The 24,152-nt window shown below is 33.8% G+C and overlaps 1 protein-coding gene across 8 annotated transcripts in view; it reads right to left on the bottom strand.

The window, feature by feature from the left end:
* Positions 1-24,152, bottom strand: part of LOC105499065 (activating signal cointegrator 1 complex subunit 3) — a 371,359-nt gene that overhangs the window by 26,431 nt on the left and 320,776 nt on the right. For all 8 annotated transcript variants that reach the window (XM_011771486.3, XM_011771484.3, XM_011771483.3 and 5 more), the window contains one exon: positions 6,241-6,465. In XM_011771486.3, the coding sequence (XP_011769788.1) occupies positions 6,241-6,465 (225 nt within the window). The remainder of the gene's footprint in view (positions 1-6,240; positions 6,466-24,152) is intronic.

Below are 24,152 nucleotides of genomic sequence, written 5' to 3'. Positions count from 1 at the left end.
CAGAGATATCAGAGCAAGAATAAAAGTCCTGGAATCTCCATTTGGTTTCAGCACAAATTGCCTCAACAAATCACCTTTAGCAGAGCTATTTAACTTCTCTAAAAACCAACTGCTTTGCTCTTTGATAAAAAACAGTGTCAGCGCTAGGTGTGGTAGCTCACACCTGTAATCCCAGGAGTTTGAGACAAGACTGGGCAACATGGCAAAACTCTCTCTCTACAAAAAATACAAAAAAATTAGCCAGGCGCGGTGGCTTGCACCTGTAGTCCCAGCTACTCAGGAGGCTGAGGTGGGAGAATCCATTGAGCCCAGAAGTCAAGGGTGCAGTGAGCCAAGATGGTGTCACTGCACTCCAGCCTGGGAGACAGAGCAAGATCCTGTTACCCAGGCAAAAACCAAAAATCAAAAATCAAAACCAACCAACGAAACAAAAAACACACAAAAAAGGCAGAGAGGTACTCAAAACACTAGACATTTATCATTAGTTCTGGTTTTGTCACCAAATTTGAAAATTTAGGCAACTCACTTATATTTTTGATACTTTTTACTTTTAATTTTTCCATAAGAGCGAACATGAAGCTTTTCTTTGGTATATCCAGCACAGAAAGGCTGTCATATCACTTACTACATTTTACAAATACATTTTATAGTTAATATGATCAAGAAGAGGATTTCAAAGGTAAAGGGCAAGGACAGTCAATTCCATAATTATGCAATTTACAAATTAGAATATTCTAAACAGATTTTAAAAATTGAGATATGTATAGTAATTTTAACATTTATTTTTGTTAAGGGGGATAGCAAAGGAAATGCTAGTAACAGTAAAATATTAAAAGGAACCATGACAAAAATATCTCAAACCAAAAAATGACACAAATGCCCTTGATACATAATTTGAAATGGGATAGGAGAAGCAAAGGCAGGCTGTATTGTAGACTCTGACTTCAAGCCAGGAGGAATAATTCTACTACAACTACGTTTTTCTTTTGTGAAAGACTACTAGAACATGAGTAGTCAAGACTACAGAGTTTTCATAACCTGGATGATGGTGCAAATAAAAGGTAGGCTTCTATGAAATAAAGGGAATAGTTAAGTTACTATGATAAAGCAAGGAAATAAAAGAACTACTAAGAATGAAGATACTAAGACCTATTTCCGAGTCCTGAAATTGTTGTTTACTTTATAAACATTAACTAAAGCACCACTCTTCTAAGGTGTTAGCTTTACTCAGACACCAAAGGTTAAGTGACTTGTCTATGGCCTTATACTAAAATGGCAGCAGAGGAGAATTTACAGTCAGAACTGGTGGCAGATTCCCATCCACAGTTCACAAGATCATGCTGATGTCCCATGAGAGCGGTAGTATAATTTTCAATCAGCCAGCAGAGCTGCAAACTGCTTAAACCCGTACTTTCTAAGGCCAATAGTACCCGCGTATCAAATGAAAACAACAGGGTACAGAATTAGAACTGCCAATCAGTCATTCTCTCCAAGTTTCCCACTGGCAACTCTAATATTCTTTCCTCTTAATGGCTTATTTACTTTCATACAATTTTGTAGAGAAATTCCAAGAGTGAGAGGATTCAGAATATGAGCTTTTTTTTTTGAGATGGAGTCTCGCTCTGCCACCCAGGCTAGAGTGCAGCAGCGTGATCTTGGCTCACTGCAACTTCTGCCTCCCGGGTTCAAGCAGTTCTCAGCCTCAGCCTCCCGAGTAGCTGGGATTACAGGCACCCGCCACAACCCCCAGCTAATTTTTGTATTTTTAGTAGAGGTGGGATTTCACCATCTTGGCCAGGCTGGTCTTGAATTCCTGAACTCGTGATCCACCTGCCTTGGCTTCTTAAAGTGCTGGGATTATAGGCATGAGCCATGGCACCCAGCAGAAGCTGGTTTTCATCTCTTTACAATGCAGCTTCCTTCCAGGTGGCTTCCGACAAGCCAAGTCAAACATTTAAGATGGTCAAAACTAATCCTTATAACTTAAAATAGAGGAAAACTGCATACACAAATGTCTAATAACAGATAACTCACTAAATAAATTATGAAATTTTATATGAGGGAATATAGCATAGCCATTAGAAATTATTCTTGAGAACAATGTTTAATGCTATAAATTATTAGGCATTTATAAAATAACATAAGATATTTCTATAAGAAAAAAGTGAATGTGTGTGTGTGTAAATTTACCAAGAAAAAGTCTCCAAAGAAAAAAAAGAACTGTACACAACTGCTGCATTTTAGTTAGTATCTGCTTTTTGCAAGAGAAAGGGTTGGTAATTCTAAAACTACACCACTGAATATTCTAGGATTGAGGAGCTAAATAAATATATCTTTATTAACAATACTGTGATACCTTACAGGTAGAAAGAGGAGTTATTAATAAAAAAGGAGGAAGACTAAGTGAACCCTTTGGTCTTAGATTGGCATACAAGGTATAAGAATGATAAATATAGATGTTTTTACACACACATACACATGTCCATGAGAGGTAAATGGGCACGCAAATAAATATAAATGTCTGTGTATACATACTTACATTTCCTTGTTTTGTACACAGAGAGGGCCTAGAAGCAAAGACTCCCAAGTAGCAGTGGAATGCAGAAAGCACCCAGATTTTCTATTTTTGAGACAGGGTCTTGCTCTGTCACCCAGGCTGGAGCACAGTGGCTTGATCATGGCTCATTGCAGCCTTGACCTCCTGGGTTCAAGCAATTCTCTCACCTTGGCACCCCCTACCGTCCACCACCACACCTAGCTAATTTTTAATTTTATTTTTGTGGAGATGGGGTCTTGGCCTCCCAAAGTGCTGACATTAAAGGTATGAACTACTATGCTCAGTCCAGATTTTAGTTTCTACAGCCATCTCTAATAAAAGGAACCAAGGTTCTTATTAAAAAAAAATGGCTGATTCCAAGGCTGGGGTGATGGAGTGACAGCACAAGATGCCAGAATGCAAGGTAGTATTCAAGAAACACTGCGGTGAGTCTATGCTTATATAAATAAATAACTGAATAAAGTAAATAAATGGGGAAGAAGGGAAGTTCTTCCTTATCGTATAATTCCAAGAATCATTAAAATAGAAATTCACAATAGTAATTGTTCTGGGCAAATATCACAAATGGATGCTGCAAATAATGTTAAAAACTATGACAAGAAACAGAATATTTATATAATCTCAAAGTTATTTTCCAAAGTATATTTATTAATTACAAAAAAAAAAGTAACTAGAGAAGAAGGCTGGTAGACATCACCTCAATTGTATAAAGTCAATATCATTGCCACACACATCTGTCATAAGCCTCCTGATACGATACACTAAGAGGACAAACCATCACTGCTGCCGTATTCTTGACAAAGAATACCATAAACTTAAATGTAATCATAACTGGCAAATCCAAACTGTGGGATAATTCCATAAAATAACTGCCTGGTACTCTTCACAAGTGCCAAGAAAGACAAGAAGGCCAAGGCGACATGACAACTAAATGCAATCTGGGATCCTGAATTGGATCATGGTACAGAGAGAGAAAGGGCAATTATTGGGATAAAATTCATACTGACAAAATTTGAATAGGTCTGTAGATTTGTTAATAGGACTGGACCAACACTGAGTTAAGATGTTAACTTTTGGGGAGGTTGGGTAACAGGTATAAGAAAATTTCATTGCAGTATTTTGCAAATACTTGTAAGCTTGAAATTATTTCAAAACAAAAGTCTAATTTAAAAAAAATTAAAAATTCATTGAAAAAAAGAAAAGAGCCTCATATTCATGTGAGTGAAGGTATAATTACTATGAATGACTTTAATTTTAGTATGCTGCTTTTCAAATTATCTACAATGAAGTGTACTATTTTTATAATTAAAGAGAAAATGATTTCTCTTTAGATGCTATTTATAAGGATCAACCATATTTAAGGAATATAAATATTATCCCAGACACTGTATATAAGATATATATAGATATATATACTATATAAATATATATACTGTATATAAAAATATCTAATAGAGGCTAAAAAGTATCTGGCTGAATCCTTTTCCTTAAAAGTAAATTTAGAAACAGACTCCTTTAAGAAATTTCCTAGATTATTATCTAGTTTTTGAATTGTTATTGACTGAGTGCTAAAAAAGAATCAATGAACTGATCACACAATATAGGTTTTAGAAGTAATCCACATACAAAAATTATAACGTACAATCAAAATATCTGTAAATATAAAAACTTAATTTATCTTGCCGTTTCTCTTCAACCCTTTCTGACCCCAGAGTTCATTAACAAGTCAGTGTTTGAGAGAGGAAAGGAAGTTATAGGAAACACAAATGAGTATCCAGGGCAACAGCTAAAACTTTAGGACCTTTAACCTTTGTGAAGTGTGACTAATAAGCAGTAGCAAATCACCTTCCTCAATAAGTAAACCATGTGTTAGTTACAAAAGAGTGTAAAAACATGTTATATGTTTATTATAGCCTTACTTCCCTTCCAATTTTTGATAACTTGAGCTTACTCTCTCTTTTTATAGTACTTCTAGTTTCTAAAACAATAAAATTGTTATTTTTGATAATAAAAACACTTGAAGTTAATTTTAAAACATTCAAACATTTAAGAACAGCATAAAGAAGAAATTAAAAATCACCCGAATTCCTGCTACCCAGATACGGCTACTGTTAAACTTTTGGTGGACACCATTCTGGATCTCCTCTCTGGGTATATATTCATATATAGATATGGACATTCTACACAAATGTAGAGTTCATAAATGGAATTGTAATATTTTGTAATATTCTAATAACCTGAGAGATACTTAGGTTATTTCCAAGCCTTAACTTTGCAAATCATTTCATAATGTATATTCTTGTATACATATTTATATAGACTAACTTACTCTACCTTTAAAGATCTTAAATCTTTTGAAAATTTTAAAAATGGGTTTTTATGAAAAAAAAAGTTTAAAAACACGTCCAAAAAAGGTATAAAGTAGAAAATCAAAATCCTTTATAATCGCAATCCTTTAGGTATTCTTCCCCCACCAAAACCAGCTCCTCTGACAATCATCTCCCAGTAATGTTAGCTCCATGCTTCTAGTTGCTATGGAGAAAAGCCTTGAAATCATCTTTGGTTCCTTCCTTCCTTAAAAACCCTTGTTCAATTCATTAGAAGAGTCTGTTAGTTCTCCTTAGAAAAATATTTAGTATCTGACCAATTTTCATCAACCTCACCCATTACTAACCTGATCAAACCACCATCTTTTTATTGTCTAGCACTAGAGCACTTAAGGTATAAAAAGGTCATTAATATGGTTTCAGATTCCACATTGCAACTAACCTTCAAGAAATATCGCTTGTCAGGTTCTAGTGTAGCATTAAAGAAGAATACCCACAATTATCTGAAAAGGCTATAAAAATACTCTTCTCTTTTTAAACTGTTTACCTTTCTAGGCTGGATTTTTTTTCATATACTTCAACTAACACATCCTATTGCAATAGACATTTTATGTTGATTGTAAAAGAAGATATATAAACCTAGTTGATCTCTCATAAGTTGGATATTAAAGATACTTGCAAAATGTAAAAACTGCCATACTTCTCACTAATTTTTTTTATTGTTTTAACCATCTCTTTTGACCTTTTTTACAATAAGCCTCCTGGATATTCCTTGAATATACCAAGTAACTTCCTACATGAAAACTTTCTTAGTGTTTGAATACACACCTGCAGAGACCCTATGGTTTACTCTCTTCTTTCATTTTTAGTTAAATGTTACCTTACCAGTGAGATAGTTCCTGAACACCATATTAAAAAACAGTACAAAACATTACCCTCCATCTTTCTCTTTATTTATTTTACCATTCTTTATTTTTTTAAAGCAGTTATTTAAAAATGCCAGTTATTACCTATTAATTTATATTCTAAATTGTCAGTCTTCCCCAACTTGAGTGAAAGTCCATAATAGAAGGGACTCTTCTGTCTTGTTCATTATTATATGCTCAGTGCCTAGAAAAGTATCTGGCACATAGTTTGCCTTCAATATGTTTTAGTAGAATGAGTGACTAAAACTGTCATCTTATTTCATTCATATTTGTTTTTACTTTGGAAATTCTCGGTATGATCAACCAGTTGTTTCTCAACAATGATACCATAAAGTTATTAAATGCAAGTACATTTTATCCTAAAACTAGCAAAAAGAGGGCAGGAATGATGGGAGAAAACACACATAGATATTAGAAGTGACTTTCATACCTGACATACTCTGAGAGCTTGGTCCAAGACTGTTTTGGTATCAGTGTCATAATCTGGGCAGGGTAGCATGGCTCGGCTGAGATGTGCCTGTAGTAGGAGATGTGCTTTGGTGTGAGGGCTGTCAAATGAATGAGGATTTAATTCAATGGGAAGACATTTTGCCAGTTCACTATTCATATGATCTTCATTGTGTCTCACGGGTAAATCTGTATACTCTTCTGCATCCTGAAAAAAAAAAAAAGCCCCACATGGTTGGATCAAAGTATAATTAATGTACTTCTTAGTTCTACTGACATTTAAAACATGGCTCAGAAAAATCATACAATAACTATATCCCTTAGAATTTTGCTTGTTCAATACTATCATAAGCAATGTATTAGTGATAGTGAGTTAGGTACAATCTATGTGAAATTCATGAATGTTCCTTTGTATTTACAGTCAACAAAAATAATAGAGTATTTACTAGTCATCACACACTATGCATGACACTGGGGCCACAGCAGTGAACCAGAAATTGAGAGTTCATCAGGGAAGGTAGATAAAAAAATTCTATAAAGTGTAATAAATGTTATGATACGGTAAAAGTACAGAGTGTTGAATGAAAATTCAGTTTGGGGGACCTTCTTATTTTAGAGGGCGAGGGACAGCTTTCTGAAAAAGTGATGTTTAATTTAAGATCTTCTGAATGAATGGAAGAAATAAGACCGGGCTGGAGAAAGGGGCAAGGACAAGACTGACAAGATGAGAAAAGGGTAAAGAGCAGAATTAACTTACTATTTATTGTAACCAATTAGATCACACACAGAGTCAGATTGTTCTGGAATGTTTTGATTTTCCATCTTAGATTTTTAGGGTACAGTAGTGAAAAGCAGTCTGCATGATATCAGTCAATAAGTGCCAATTGAACCTACAAGCGAAACTAGAACTGTTGTGTTAAAAAATAGACTGATCTATTTATTAGTGTTTGTTGTGAAACAAAAATCATATTTTCCAAATATGTAGTTATTTGAGATTGTCCATGGATGTTGATATGAATCCTACATCAGACATAGCATTAATTGGATATGTTAATATTCAAACAGGGGCTGGATTTATCCTCCTACTGCAACTGCCCCTTCCTCAAAAAAAAAAAAAAAAAAAAAAAAGACAAAACCTATGAAACAGTGGTCTTCAAGATGCTGAACATAAAACTATGAAAGACAATGATCCCTGATACATAGAAAACAAACCAGGTGAGCCTTAGCATTGCCTCAGCTTACTGCATGGAGAGTTACCATACTGTGGTGTAGTGAGAGGAAATCCAGGTACATCTAGAGGACTCCCTGTATTGAGGCGATGAAGACAGCCTTGCCTAAGTAGTGGAGAGTAATTAGCTCTAGGACAAATATTACTCTAGCCTGCCAAGGAAATTAAAAAAGCAACACCTAAAATGATCAAACAGCTTCCAAGTAAATTAACTGCATTCCAGAACAGAGCTCAAGAAGATTTATAGGAATACAAAAAATATAGTACTCAAGAAGGTGAAATTCACAATGTATGGTATCCAATTAAAGATTATCAACTATGCAAAAAAGCAGGAAAAGAGGATCTATAACAAGGAGAATAATCAGTCAATGAAAACTTATGAGTGACATAGATCTTAGAATTAGCAGACAAAGAAAACAGTTGTTGCAACTGTATTTTACATATTTAAAAAGTTACTGACAACTACTCAATTCAAATTTCTAGAGATGAAAATTTCTGGAGATGAGATTTTTCATCTCAGACATTTTGTTTTTTATGAATTTTATTAATGGAAGAATACATATTGAAGAAGAAATTCATAAACTTTAAGACATTAATAGAAACTATTAAAAATGAAATACAAACAGAAAAAAGAATTAAAAAAATCAACACAACATCAATGAGTTGTGAGACAACTTCAAGTGGCCCAATGCACAGTGTGGAAGGAAAGGCAGAAAAAAATTTGAAGAAATAGTCACTGGAAAAGTTCTAATTTGATATAAACTATAAATCTATAGATTCAAGAAATTCAACAAATCTCAAACAAAGAAAACTGAAAACTATACAACCATAATTAATCACTACTGAATTGCTCAAAATCAGTAATAAATAGAAAATATGAAAAGCAGCCAGAGGAAACACTATGTTATATACAGTGGAAGGAAGATAAGAAAGCAAGGTGCTCATCAGAAATAATGCCATAAGGCAACAGTGAAGCAACATCTTTAATTTACTGTAAGAATAACAACTGTCGGGCCGGGCGCGGTGGCTCAAGCCTGTAATCCCAGCACTTTGGGAGGCTGAGGTCCACGGATCACGAGGTCGAGATTGAGACCATCCTGGCCAACACGGTGAAACCCCATCTCTACTAAAATTACAAAAATTAGCTGGGCATGGTCGCGCGCGCCTGTAGTCCCAGCCACTCAGGAGGCCGAGGCAGGAGAATCACTTAAACTTGGGAGGCAGAGGTTGCGATGAGCCAAGATGGCGCCACCGCACTGCACTCTGGAGACAGAGCAAGAGTCCATCAAAAACAAAACAAAACAAAACAAAACAAAAAAACAAAACAATAAATAAAAAAAGGAAAAGAAAAACAACTGTCAATCTAGAATGCTAAAATTCAGCGAAAATAAATATTTCAGAAGTGAAGAATTTTCAAACATACAAAAACTGAAATAATTCAGCTGATGCGCTTAATGTTAAAGTCATTGTTCAGGCAGAAGACAAATTATACCAGATGAAAATATGGATCTACACAAAGAAATGAAGAGCACTAAAAGTGGTAATTTCATGGATAAATATGTAATAATTTGTTATTACTATTTTAATATCACTGAATACAAAATGATTGTTTAAACAAAAATAATAAATACACATTATGGAGTTTACAATACATGCAAAAGTAAGATATATGACACAATAGCATAATTTCTGGTAGGGGAGAAACAGAGGTATAATATTCTGAGGTTCTCTTATGATACATGACGTCTTATAATATCATTTGAAGATAAACTGTGATGTTAAAAATGTACACCATAAATCCTAAAGCAATCACTAAAATAGCAAAATGCAAGAGTTACAGTTAGTAACTCATCATAGAGGATAAGAAGTAACTAATCTACTCTCCAAGAACTAAAAACGGAACTAACCACCCCTTGACTGGGCAGCTCCAAAGGAAAAAAAATCATTGTATCAAAAAGGTATCTGTACTTGTATGTTTATTGTAGTACTATTCACAATAGCAATGTTATGGAATAAACCCAAGTGTCCATCAATGGATAACTGAATAGAGAAAATGTGGTATGCGCCATGGAATACTATGCAGCCATAAGAAGAATGAAATTATGTCTTCTGCAGCAATATGAATGGAACTGGAGAACATGTAATCCCACATGTTCTCACATATAAGTGGGAGCTAGACAATGGGTATACATGGACACACATACACGCAGAATTAATAGACACTGGGGACTCCAAAAGGAAGAAGAGTGGGAGCGAGATAAGAATTGAAAAATTACTTATTGGGTACAATGCTCACTACTTGGGTGATGGGTACAATGGAAACCTAACTCCACCACACAATACATCCATGTAACACACCTGCACAGGTACCACCCTGAATCTATAAAAAATGTTTTAAAAATAAATAATTAATCCACATGAAGGTAAAAATAAAGAACAAAAATATAAGGAACATACTTCACACGGAGCATGTGAAATATGTTTTCATATCATAATGAAATTAAATTAGAAATCAACAACAATCTCTGGAAAACAAATATGATTATATACTTAAACCTAAGCATATCAACAGTCACATTAAATGTAAATGGTCTAAACAGCTCCAGTTGAAGTCAGACATTATCTACATAATAAAGCATGACCCAACTAGAGTTGTCCCTTGGTATCCATGGAGGATTGGTTCCAGGACCCCCTGCAGATACTTAAATCCAGATATCCAAGTCTCTTATATAAAATGTGTAATATTTGCATATAACTTACACATATCCTCCTGTATACTTTAAATCATCTCTAGATTACTTATAATACCTAATACAATGTAAATACTATGTACATAATTGTTATATTGTATCGTCTGGGGAATAACGACAACAAAGAAAAGTCTATACATGTTCAGTACAAATGCAGCCATTTTTTGGTTTATGAATATTTTCGATATGCAATTGATTGAATCTATGAATGCAGAACCCATAGACACAGAGGGCCAACTATATATGTTTGCTTACTACCAAACACACACTAATATACATGTATAAATACATATATGTATGTGTAGATATGTACATATTAATGTATAGAGAGACAAATATGTTAAAAGTAAAGGAACAGAAAAAGATATACTATGCTAACAGTAGTTCAAAGAAAGGCAGAGTGGCTATATTAATTTCAGACAAAGTAGATTTCAGAGCAAAGATTATCATCATGGATAAAGATGGTAACGTCATAACTCTAAAGGAGTCAATCAGAAGGACATAACAATCTGAAACATTTATGTTCTGAATAACAGCTTCAAAATCCATGAAAAAAAAAGTATAGAAGTACATGGAGAAATAGAAAAAAACAAAACAGTATTGCTGAAGATATCAATACCTATCTTTCAATAATCACTAAAACAAGTCGAAAAAATCAGCAAGAATATAGAATTGAACAACACTGTAAACTAAGCTGACTTGATTGACATTTATAAAACACACAACCCAACAACAGTAGAATATATTTATTCTCAAGAACACAGAGACTATTTACTGAGATCATATTAGCGGGCCATAAAAACAAATTTTAAGTGATACTTTGACTGCAAGAAAATTAAATGAGAAACCAATGACAGATCTCTAGAAAATCCCAAATATTTAGAAACTAAGTAGCACACCTCTAACTCATGATTGAAAGAAAAAATAAAACAGGAAATGAGAAAGTATTTTGCACATTCATGAATGAAAATAAAGACATAATGTCTCAGATTTTGTGGGACATCACTGGAACAGTACTTAGGAGGGATTTATAAAACTAAACATCTATATTAGAATTGAAGAAAGGTCTCAAATAAGTGACTTTTGTTTCCACCTTAAAAAACTAGAAAAAGAACAGTAAATTAAGTCCAAATAAGCAAAAGAAAGGAAAGAATGAAAATTAAAGTGAAAATCATCGAAATAGGAAACAAATACAATAGAGAAAACAAATGAGACCAAAAGCTGGTTCTTTAAGATCAACAACACTGATACTCCTCTAGCAAACAGATCAGGGAAAAAGGAGAGAAGACATACATCAGTATCAGGTATAAGAGGGGTGACATAACTGCAGATTTTACAGATATTAAAATAATAATTAAAAAATAATATGAACAGCTTTATGCCTTTACCTATAAAAACTAAGATGAAATAGATAAACTGCTTGAAAGACACAAAACATTAAGAAGAAATAGAAAACTCAAGAAGAAATAACCTGAAAATCCTTACATGTATTAAAGAAATTCAATTTGTAGTAAAAATCTTCTGACACAGAAAACTCCCAGCTACTCGGGAGGCTGAGGCAGGAGAAGGGCGTGAAACCGGGAGGCGGAGCTTGCAGTGAGCTGAGATCCGGCCACTGCACTCCAGCCTGGGCGACAGAGCGAGACTCCGTCTCAAAAAAAAAAAAAAAAAAAAAAAAAGAAAACTCCATGCCCTGATAGCTTTCCTGGTGAATTCTATCAAATATTTAAGAAAGAATTAAAACCAATTCTGTAAGAACTTTCCTGGAACATCAAAGAGAAAGAAATATTTCCCAACTAATTTGATGGCACCAGTTCTGTCCGTATGCCCAAACAAGACAATAACATTAAAGGATAAGAAAACCACAAAATATCTCTCATAAATGTAAAAATTCTAAACAAAATTTTAGCAAATTTAACAATATATAAATAGAATAATACATCATGACCAGATGAAGTTTATTCTGGGGATGCAGGATTGGTTACACACTCAAACATCAATAAATATAATTCATCTTATAAATAAACTTTAAAAGAAAAACAACATTATCTCAGTCATACAGAAAAAAAAATCGGACAAAGTTCAACATCCATGCTTAACAAAAACTCTCAGCAAACTAAAGAAGGTTACTTTCTCAACCTCATAAATGGCACGTCTTTTTTTTTTTCATTTTTTTTTGAGATGGAGCCTTGCTCTGTCGCCCGGGCTGGAGTGCAGTGGCACCATCTCAGCTCATTGCAAGCTTCACTTCCCGGGTTCAAGCAATTCTCTTGCCTCAGCCTCTCAAGTAGCTGGGACTACAGGCACATGCCAGCACACCTGGCTAATTTTTTTATTTTTAGTAGAGACAGGGTTTCACCGTGTTAGCCAGGATGGTCTCGATCTCTTGACCTTGTGATCTATGAGCCTCAGCCTCCCAAAGTGCTGGGATTACAGGCGTGAGCCACAGCTCTGGCCATAAATGGCACTTCTGAGAAATCTATGGCTAACATTTAATAGTGACAGACTGAATGTTTCTCCCCTAAGATCAGGAACAAAACAGGAATTTCTGCTTTCACCACTACTACTAAATCTTCTCTTTAAATAGGGCCTCACTCTGTTGCCCAGGCTGAAGTGTAGTGGCACAATCATAGCTCACTGTAGCCTCAAAATCCTGGGCTCATTATCCTCCCACCTTAGCCTCCAGAGTAGGCATGCACCACCATGCCTGGCTAGTTAAAAAAAAATCTTTTTTGTAGACTTGGGATCTTATTATGTTGCCGAGGTGACCTCAAACTCCTTGCCTCAAGCAACCTCCTGCCTTAGCCTCCCAAAGCGCTGGGATTACATATGCGAACCACCATGTCTGGCCTGCTCTTACTATTTCTATTCAACATTGTACCACAGGTTCTAGCCAGTGCAATCAGGCAAGAATAAGAAATAAAGGCATCTAGACTGGAAAGGAAGAAGTACAACTATCTTTATTTGCAGATGACATGGCCATCAATGTAGAAAGTCCAATGATATCTACAAAATAAGTTTGGCAAGTGTGTAGGATACAAGATTAACATACAAAAATTGATTGTATTTTTCTGTATATTTGCAACCAACAATCAGAAATAAAAAAGGAATTCATGATAACATCATATATATGAAGTACACTTAGAGATGAATCTCATAAAAATATAAAAACCTGGACACTGAAAACAAAACACAACAAAAACACTGCTAAGAAAAAATAAAGAGGATCTAACTAAATGAAGAGTTATACCTTAATTCTCCCAAATTGATCTACAGATTTAATACAATTTCAATTGAAGCTGTAGGAGGCCCTATTTTGTGTGTGTTAGAAATTGACAAGTTGATTCTAAAATTCATATGGAAATGTAAAGGACCTAGAATAGCCAAACGCACTCAGGATAAAAAGACCAACGCTGAAGAGCTAGCACTGCATGATTTTTTTTTTTTTATAGTTTATGTATTTTAATAGCAAACTTACAGGAACAGCACACAAGACAGACAACATTAAAAACATACTTGCACGTAGGACAACTCAGAAAAATACAGTGAATGGACGGAATCTACTGTATGATAAAAATGAAAAAACACCATTGCCATCAATAAGAAATTTACTTGTTTTAAAAAAATCTGAATCCTGGCATTGTCCAGAAAAATTTAACAAGTTTATTTGTAATTATCACAAAGCTGAATTGCTGAAACTTGTTCACTGAAACATTTTGATTTGCATTAATGCTTTATATTTCCACATTTATATTAAAAATTCACACACTTTAAAAATGGAAAAACTGCCAATACCTAATTTCCGTCCCCTATTTTTTCATTCGCAATCATATACTTAGGTACCTTTTGATCCCATGGAAAAAAATATCTAGCATTCAGAACTACCATAACAGGAAGAAGATAATTTTTTTTTGAGAATGAAATATTTCCCATCATGATGGATTCTTAAGCATGTTCTCCACGAGCACTACATGACTTACAAAGCTACACTAAGCAAAAAGTATATATTGGAATTGAACAAGGAGTCCCAAAATAACCCACATATACATGGGCAACTAATTTTTGACCAAGGCTCAAAGGCAAAGCAGGGGAGAACAGTCTTTTCAAGAAGTGGTAGTAGAATAACTGGGTATCCATATGACAAAAAAGAATCAACTTCAATCCGTATTTTATACCATAAAGAAATATTCACTCAAAATGTATTATAGACCTAAATATAAAATCTAAAACTTTAAAGCTTCCAGAAGAAAACATAGAACATCTTTGTTATCTAGAATTAGGAAAAAATTTCTTTGATCGGACAGCTAAAACATGACCCATACAAGGAAAAAAAATGATAAACTGAACATCACCAAATTTAAAAGATATTGTTAAAATACTAAAAATATAAGCCACAGAGTGAAAATATCTGCAAAGCATATATCTGATCTAGGACTTGTATCCAGAATACATAAGGTTTTCTCAAAGCTCAACAATGAGAAAACAAACACCCCAGTAAAAAATGGGAAAAAGACTTTAACAGATACTTTATGGAAAGATGTCTCATATCACTAGTTTTAAGAAAAATATAAATTAGAATGGCCAAAATTAAAATAACTGTGACAGAGCAAGTGTTGGAGAGAATGGGAAAGAAATGGAAATTTCATGCATAGCTGGTGGGAATGTAAGATGTTCCAATTTCTTTGGAAAAGGGTCTCATGTTTTCTTAAAAAATTAAACATATACCCACCATATGATCTAGTTATTCCATTCCTAGGGATTTACTCAAGAGAAAATAAAGCATATGTCCATACAACAAAGACTTGTACAGAGTAGTCAGCAGGAGCATTATTTGTAAAGCGAAAAAAAAAAAAATCAGAAAAAAAATTAAATGTCCATCAACAAGTGAGACGGTAAACAACTGTGTCACGTCCATACAATGGAATTTTTGCAATAAAAGGAATTAATGATTGATGTTTGCCAGAACACGAATGAACATCAAAATAATTCTGTTGAGTGAAAGAAGCCGGACCAAAAAAAAAAAAAATGAAAAAAAGGAATACATACACTAGGATTTCATTTATATCATACTCTAGAAAATGCAAATGAATCTAGAGGGACAGCAAGCAGATTACTAGCTACCTAGGGAAGTGGTCATGGTGGGAGGGGTGTACATAGAGAAAAATAAGACAACTTTTGACTTGTACTCATGGATTCTTGTCTATGAAATAAGACTTAACGATGGAAATCTTAGAGATTTCATTATTTGGAATGTAGTAATATGAAACAACTGGAATATTCTGCTATCTATGCATAATGTCTGCATGTTTTTGTGCTTGACTGAAAATTTCAGAAACCCGTGCCCATATTACATGCCAAGTATATACTACAAAAGTACTAAAAAGTAGGCCAATGACAATAGTATTAAATCCTTATGAAAACATTTAGACTATATTAATAGGAAACTTCCTATATCAAAACTTTGTATGAAATAATTTAATAAATATTTTTGAGTATCTGCCATATGCCATTGTAGACTGCTGGCACAGTCAAGCTCCCTAGTGTGACAGACAGACATTATTCAATCAACTACATACATAAATGCAAATTTGATATGGTGACAAGTGCTATGAGGAAGAGATACACAGAAACGTGACAGAGTTTAGTAAAGAAATTTGACCAAGTTAGGAAGGTTAGGAAGGCTTTCTGAAGGAAAAGACATTCAAACTAAGATACTTAGGATGAGCAGATATTAACTAGATGAAAAGAGAAGTGAGGAGTATTCTAGGAATAGTATACAGTACTTCTCCCTTATCCACAGGGGATACATTCCAAGAACCCCAGTGGACATATGAAACTCTGGATAGTAACAAGCCTTATATATACTATGTTTTTCCTATATATACATGCATACCTATGATAAAGTTTAATTTATAAATTAGGTAGAGTAAGAGATGAACAACAATAACGAATAATAACATAAAACAATTATAATAATAAATTACAATAGGCATTTTGTGAATGTCCTCTTTCTCTCTCAAAATGCTTAGTGTAATGTAGGTACCTATTTTTGGATTGTGGTTGACCATGGGTAACTGAAACCTGGAAAGAAAAACTGCAAATAATTGGGGAGGACTGCTGTATACAAAGGCCCTCTAATGAGAGGAAAAATGGTGAGTCCAAGAGACTGAAAAATGTCGTGCAAAAATAGTTTCAACAGATTTAATACAGCAGGCTGAAAAAATATCGTGAATATTATTTGGAACATTCTGTTTAACTGAATTTGATAAATATTTGTTAATTATGTCCCTTATTTTTCTTGGTAATAAAAAAATGTATGGCTATTCTACGCTGTTTTGAATACTGTCTTCACTATTTTGGACTATGTTATGGAAGAAGTATATGCTGACACATTAGCAATTGACAATGTTTATTTAACCCTGTGTGTCAACTTGATTTTCTTTTTTATGTCATGTTAGTTTTTTCCTTTTCTCTTTGAAGTCATTTGCCAAAAAATGAGGGATCAGCTACATAGGACAGTGCTATTATTCTTGGATTTCAGGTGAATCAGGACTGAACTACTGCTACCTGCTGACTGACCCATTTCAACCTGTTTAAGCTCCATCAAAGTCCCCATCAGAAAGTTCACTTATTTTCCCACCCTTGCCAATTGGTTTAAGAAAAATGTAATAGCAAATAAGGAAGAGAATGACTCAGAAATCTAAAAAAAAAAAAAAAAAAAAAAATTCCTTCAAGAAAATTAAAATAATATTTAGGGAAACAAATTATATAAATGAATAATTATTTTAAGTGAGGAATAAAACATTCTACAGAGAAGAGCACTGAAGAAAACTGGATGTGTTGGAAAGTTTCCCAGAAGACATGGCATTTGTTCTAGGCTTAGAACAATTTGTAGAAGAGGAGAGAGGAGAGATTCCCTGCATTCCAAGCAAAGAAAATAGTGTGAGTAGATCCATGAAAACAGATAAGGAGCGTCTAAAGTTTAAGCTTCAGAGATGAGAAGAATGATGATGCTATTAGTAGCAGAGAAGTTGGGAACATCCATGAGCAGGAGCTTTCTGTCAAGTATGCAAAATACACTTAAAGAAAGAGCAAGAATCCAGATAATTGGGTGGAGGTGATGGAAGGAGAAGAAATCAGCTTTAAGTCTGTTTCATAGTCTAAAACTTTATTCATATTTTATGTTTCTTGCTACTGTTTGTAAAATCCAATTCCTTCTGATTCTTTATCAGAAGAAAATTCAATAGCTGTTTTAGTACTGCAACCTACATTGGATCTCCAGATTTTGAATGAAAACACTAATTAATAGCATTCTCTATTAATTAATCTACTTTCTTCAGTACTATGTAGGTCAAATTAGTTACATATACAATACACTCCCATTTTCCCCAGAGAAAGAGAAACCTCTGAGAGTATGAACATCTTTCTGAATATTATTCTAGTATTCAAAAGTATACATTTTTCATAAGGCTTGCCTTCTAAATGTAAGCAAACTACTTCATTTGGTGCTAAAGAAACAATGATCTGCTCCAATGCTAGAAGAAAACTTAGGGGTGCTAAACTCACAGAGAAATAGCATATCTGAACACGGCCAACTATACTCGACCACGCTTGTACTTGTGGGGTTATTTGCAGGTAACTTTGATCATAAGTACTTTTAGTTGTATTTCCCTACGTTAGAATTTCAACTCCATGTAAGATGTGACTCTACTGTTCTCTTCTAAACCATGCTAATTCTGCTAGATTTATGTGATTTATTGCATTAATCCCCTTCTTTACTAGGATTGTGTATTTGACCACTGCCAGTAGTATCAGTATCAGATGAGTCTGCTAACAGTTGAGTACATTTTGGGTTGGAAAGAATGCTCTGCAGTAGAGACATTTTTCTAAGTTTAATAAGAGGGTCATCAAACCTTTTATGAAGGTTATCCAGACAGTCACTCTCCTAAAATGTTTAACCCAGTGATGCCTTTTCTTAGTGCATGAAGGAATCTTTCTTAACTAAGGGCTCCTTAATTTCTTTGCAAAAAACTATATGCACTTCAATAAAAATTAAAAGTACTTCAATAACCACAAGGTCTTACTGTGCTGGGTAGCTGGTTTACCACATATTTATTCAGCATATATTATTGACAGGTATACACAATGGTAAACAAAAAGAGACATGACCCTCTGCTTTTATGAAACTCTGCAGTCTAGTCGGGGAGCCAGACCTTAATCAAAGTTAATCACAAATGAATGTAAAATGGCAACTGGACAAATATAATGGGGAAGAGGTACACATAATAACAGTGGGTCATGTAGGTATCTGTGAAGAAGTTATGACTGAATTGAAAGACAGTCAAAATGATTTTTTTAAAAGAAAAAGGAAGGAGGGAAGATAGGTTAAGGATCAAATTTGAATTGAAAAGGGGGGACTGGAACTTATTATAGTAACATACTCTTAAAAGGGCTTAATATTATTTTTCAAATGTAAGTTATATCTACACTATACTTGATAGTGAGACATAATCCAAAAGTGTCTACACTGATTTTACAATTAAACATATGCTTTTGGTAAACAGGACATTTTTCACTATCAAATTTGACACAGACAACACTTTTGAGATCTTCAAAGGGGCTGACATTTGGTTTATAAATGTTTATCAATTATCAAATCAATATTAGTTTCTATATTTAAAAATTATCTATAATTAACAGGTCTAATCAACAGCTATTACTTCCTTTGAGGGTTCTTCTTTTTCTGCTTCCAGTGTTTGAAATAAAGGGAATACAAACAATGCGGTAGTAAGAAATTCATCCCTTTAGAGATACTATAGATCTCTAGGGTCGGCATGGTGTGGGATGAGGTGGTGGAGAGAATGCGAGATCTGGGAATTGATACAACAGGTGATCTTCAGCTCTGCCACTTCCAAGCTATGTGACCTTCTGGGAGTAACTGTAACTCCCCAGGTTCCAAATTTCTTATCTTAAATTTGGGTTTGGTGTCAGAATATGATAGTGTTTATAAACCACTTAAACACAGTAAGACGTGCTGTAAATGTTAGATATAATAATAAAAATAATAGTAATAATAATAATCACATCTGATATCCTAAAGGATGTTAACTGAATTTTAAGAGTTAACTGAATTTTGTTCTAGTTTTCAGATGTAAATCTTCGCTTATAATTATGTAAGTGTCCTTCACTATGTAAAATAAAATTTAATTAACCTACTTTTAAAAATATCATGATTCTTAAAATATTCAAAGAAACAAGATTTTTAAAACTTATGCTTTACTAGTAGTTGTACATTCATTTTATTCAAGTAACCATACAATTTATATGTGATTATATCACTGAAAATATTGGTTCTGTGAAAGACCAATATGTGCTTGTAATACAAGAGACAGTCAGATTAAAGATAAAATATTCTGAAATTGTATCCTCTTGAACTGCAGATTTGATACTGTGAGCTTTAGTCTCCAATCTCCAATTAGGTTTCTTTTAAATCCATATTAATTAAATGCTCACAAAAGTACATCAATGCATGATAAAGAAATATGCTCTTTCCAGTGCACCTCAGTGGAACTGACTCAAAATAGTGTGGAAAGACAGGCAAAAAGAAGCATTAATACAGCTGGAATGCAGCATTTCTATTAAAAAAAAGAAAGCATTATGGAGTATATTACTCTGAAACCCTATAGTGTTTTCTAATTAAAACTCAAGTGCTATGAACCACAAGAACAAGATAGAAAATATTATTTATTTTAAATTATTTAGAATGAATAGAAAATATTAAAAGTTGTTTTTTTCTTTTCTTTTTGGAGACGGTATTTTGATCATGAACTTGAAAAGAGATTTAAAATGAAGACAGACTGAAGACAACTGCTATTTAATCCTGAATTGCTCTGCCAGGCTCTCCTGTGAATACCATGGTCATGTACTCCTGAAATTCCAGTTCACAGTTTCTCTAAGCTCTTTAGAATATTACATGCTTGCTTCACCACTTTACTTAGCTCTTACGTCCCTCATGTATTTTATGCTGGGTGTTTCAGAATACTTACAGAGGAGGCTTTTTACTCAGTTAAGATTAATTAGAAAAGCAGCAATCGCAGGATCAGCAGAGAGTGAGCTAGTAAAATAATCACAATCCCTGGTTAAAAACAAGCAAACAAAAACCTTTCTAGCCACTGCTTCCTTAGTAGACATTCTATTTACCTCCAAATTACTCCTCTAATTTTAAACAACTTGTCTAGCTAATTTCCTGTGTGATCACTGACTATCGGTAAGGTTCATTTTCTTATCTACATCATGTAGGTAATTAGAGGAAATTGAAAGTGGGTAGTGAAGCTTTTATGCAACTGGGATTGAAGCTGAATGGAGGGCAGCAAGGTCAGTGGAGTCCATTATATTTTTATGTGAGAGGCTGGTTTGTCTGCCCTATCCTTGTTTATTTAGTGTAGGCTGGACAGACTACTAACTGCAAATCTGTGTCTCTGATTTGCCCAGCTGTCCTTGAATAAAGACATCTTCCCCTGCAAATGTTAAATGACAGTGATTGACAACCTACGATGAACTCTGCTTGTAACCCCCTGCTACTGTTTTTAGATTGCAAAGGAAAAAAACAGAATAAGGAAACATCTTTCATAATCACATCAAATGGTCCCTGCTGTTCTCTCAATACTTTCCATTTTGCTTCCCTTTTCATTACAAATCTCAATCTGTTCTACAAATGCCATAAACTCAGCCACTCCACATAAAGTTAAAAAAGAAAAAAAAATTTAGCCTACTAAATTTTGCTTGCATATTTATGCTGATTTTTAGTTTATTGGGGATATACACTATTACCTAATGGTTTACTCACACAATCATGTCACATAACTCGCTTGCTTGTTCTCCTAAGAACAATATGGCAAAATCCGTACAGCTAAATATGAGATATGTCTTTCAGCAATTAACTGGCACTTGGGTTTAGTTACAGCTCCGGTAGTTTTATTTGATATGTAAATCTTAAATGTAATTGTGACCCTTAACAACACTGACTGTAAGTTTACCTTTTAGATTTGTTAAAATAAGAAACAAATGATTAAATACTTATAATGTACTCTTTTTCTTTACTGAAAGCACGTGAACAAATGAATGTTGGTTGAGTGTGTGTGTATTTTTAAACATACATATATATTTTTTCTTCCAGGTGTAGTAACTATTAGTGTCTGCTTTACCTAAGCAGATTACCTAGAGTAGAGGAAAGACACGACCAGGATGGATCTGTACCTGGTTGCACGTGAACATTACGTAACAGTAAACTAGTACTTTTATGTCATTGCACACATCGCTGCCTACACTGAACTCACTAAATTGCAGATAAGAGGGCACTTGTACAGAGGGGATGGCAGCCTGCTTGATGTGAGACTAAAGAAGCTTTATGCTATAACTTAATCTCTGTCATGGGAAAAGTAAAACTTATAAAGTTAATGAGTTCTAGACTTTAAGTAGCACTTGATTAATTTGTAACATTCTGAGGCGTTAAAACAAACCAAAATTAGTTTCTCACATTCTACTGCTGTCTTTTGGCCACTGAAGCTTTAGAAAAAACATTTCAGTAAATTTCCCTGATAGGAATCCTGTTTAATTTCTGAAGTATTACATTAATTGGGTATTCTGTATTTTATAATAATAGTTGAAAAACAATCTGGCATTTACCATGCTAGGTCCAGATATATCAAGGGATTAAAAACATGCCTTATATTTTTATCTTTATTTCTTCAGATATTATTGGATCATTAATCTATTAAAAATTGTGATAAAACTTTTTTCTATATATTATCAAATAAATACAATTAGTATTGTTTTTAACACTTATGATTTGGACTTTTATTAAAATGATCTGTTCAAACTTAATAAATTATATACCATATCAAACAAAATAAACCTCTAAAATAAAAGACTGTTATAAACTGTATTTACATGGTATTTATATTGACCAGAAAATTCACTGTAAGGTATACTAGGAATTAACATTCCAGGTAGAAAAAAGTAAAAAAAAAAAAAAAAAAAAAAAAAGCCCTATGTTAGAAAACATTTATTGGAAATGTTACAACTAAAATTAAGTTAATTAAAAATTGTCTAATATGCACATTGTTTAGTCCACTATAATAAAGTATCCAAATAACTTTATTATGTAGATGGTAAAAATATAAGTATTAATGTCTATCATTGTAATTTCTCATAAAATCTATGTATGTTTCCTTTCAGGGCTCATGTGAATATATGTATCTGATTTGCATCAATGTCTTATAAATACTTATGGACATATGTTTAGCCTTCAACAAATTAGGACAAGAACATAAGCATTTGTCAAAAATAAATGTGAAGAAGAAATGATACTTCATTTTTTCCATTGTAAGAAGGTTGACAGCTGGAATTTAAGGGATCTTAAAATAGTGGGTCTGTTGTACTTAAAATAATTTCAGTGGTAAGAATTCCATCAGGAAAATCTATTTCCCAGGATTTATAGCTAAGTCCTTAAAAAATTGCCCTTGGATGAAACTTGAAAAAATTCCTGTTTTAAAGGTTATAATAAAAATGCCTTACAGCCTAACAATGTTTAGATATTTTCCTTTTAAGAAATACAAATCTCAAGGCTATCAGGTTTGAATCCTAAAAAGGGAAACAGATTAACAGCAACATATAATTGTGTAAGATTCAGTGTCACACTCTGCAATCTATCTTAAAAAGCCAAATAGCCAATAGCTAGGCGTGGTGGCACAAGCCTGTGGTCCCAGCTCCTCTGAAGGCTGAGGTGGGAGGACTGCTTGAGCCCAGGAGATGGAGGCTACAGTGAGCCGAGATAGAGCCACTGCACTCCAGCTTGGGCGACAGAGTGAAACTGTGTCTCAAAAACAAACAAACAAACAAACAAACAAATGAAAAAGCCAAATAATCTTTCTAATTACCTTGCTTCTATCTTTAAAACCACATATATTTATTAGAAGTGACTTTCTTTGTCATTTGCATTTCTACTGGGTATGAGAATATATCAAACATAAACAACAACAACAAAAAACCCCACAAGAATTAAACCCAAAATGGAAAGGATTAAGGCACAGCATTAAAACCCTTCTAATATGTTTAATATTTGCTTAATATTCTTGTTCTAGGAGTCAAGAAATACATATACAAAAAGTTAAATAAATCTAAAAATGAAATATCAAAACTGGCCAACATACAAGAAATATCACAATACAGGCACAATTGGCAAATGAATGAAATGAATGCTGGTGCTATAAATTTAGAAAAGCTAATAATCACTGAGGCTCAATTAAGGAAATTTTAAGAGGATGCCACACCATGTGGATGGATGAATGTCAGATACATTGTCTAGGTGGGAACCATAAGCGAAGGTATGAAGTGAAATATACACACAACATGAATAAAGGTGGGAGTGAGAATGTTAATCAGGAGAAAGGGGAAGAAGTAATTTATAACAGTCTAATGGAAGATGTAGGTAGAAAACTAAGACTGTGGAGGACCTTGACAGCCAGGCTAAGGAAAGACTGTGGAGGGGAGAAATGATGCAAATGGTGGTTTAAAACAGATTAATTGGCAAGACTGTGTGGGGTGCATTAAGGATGTCAGAGAAACTAAAATCGGAAGATCACTCAGGAGACTGTTAGCACAACTGTTTAGGAATAGGGTGATAAGAACCCAGATAGGAGCTAAAGAGTGAACATTTTTTTTTAAAGGGAGAACTTTGAGAACAAAATAATAAAGAAAGGACCGAATAAAAGGCAGCTGGTTTAATATGTGAAATTGGGGAGCAGAGAGGGAAGAGTCAAAGATTACTCCAAAAAATTCATCTTGGAAGTATGAAAGACTGTGAATGCAGCTCACATAAAACAATGGTAGGACTCCTCAGTCTTCTGGGCATGATGA

The sequence above is a fragment of the Macaca nemestrina genome, chromosome 5, assembly GCF_043159975.1.
Source record: "Macaca nemestrina isolate mMacNem1 chromosome 5, mMacNem.hap1, whole genome shotgun sequence".
NCBI classification, from domain to species: Eukaryota; Metazoa; Chordata; class Mammalia; order Primates; family Cercopithecidae; genus Macaca; species Macaca nemestrina.
The sequence above is the reverse complement of the archived record's forward strand: the minus strand, read 5'-3'. Positions and strand labels throughout refer to the sequence as shown.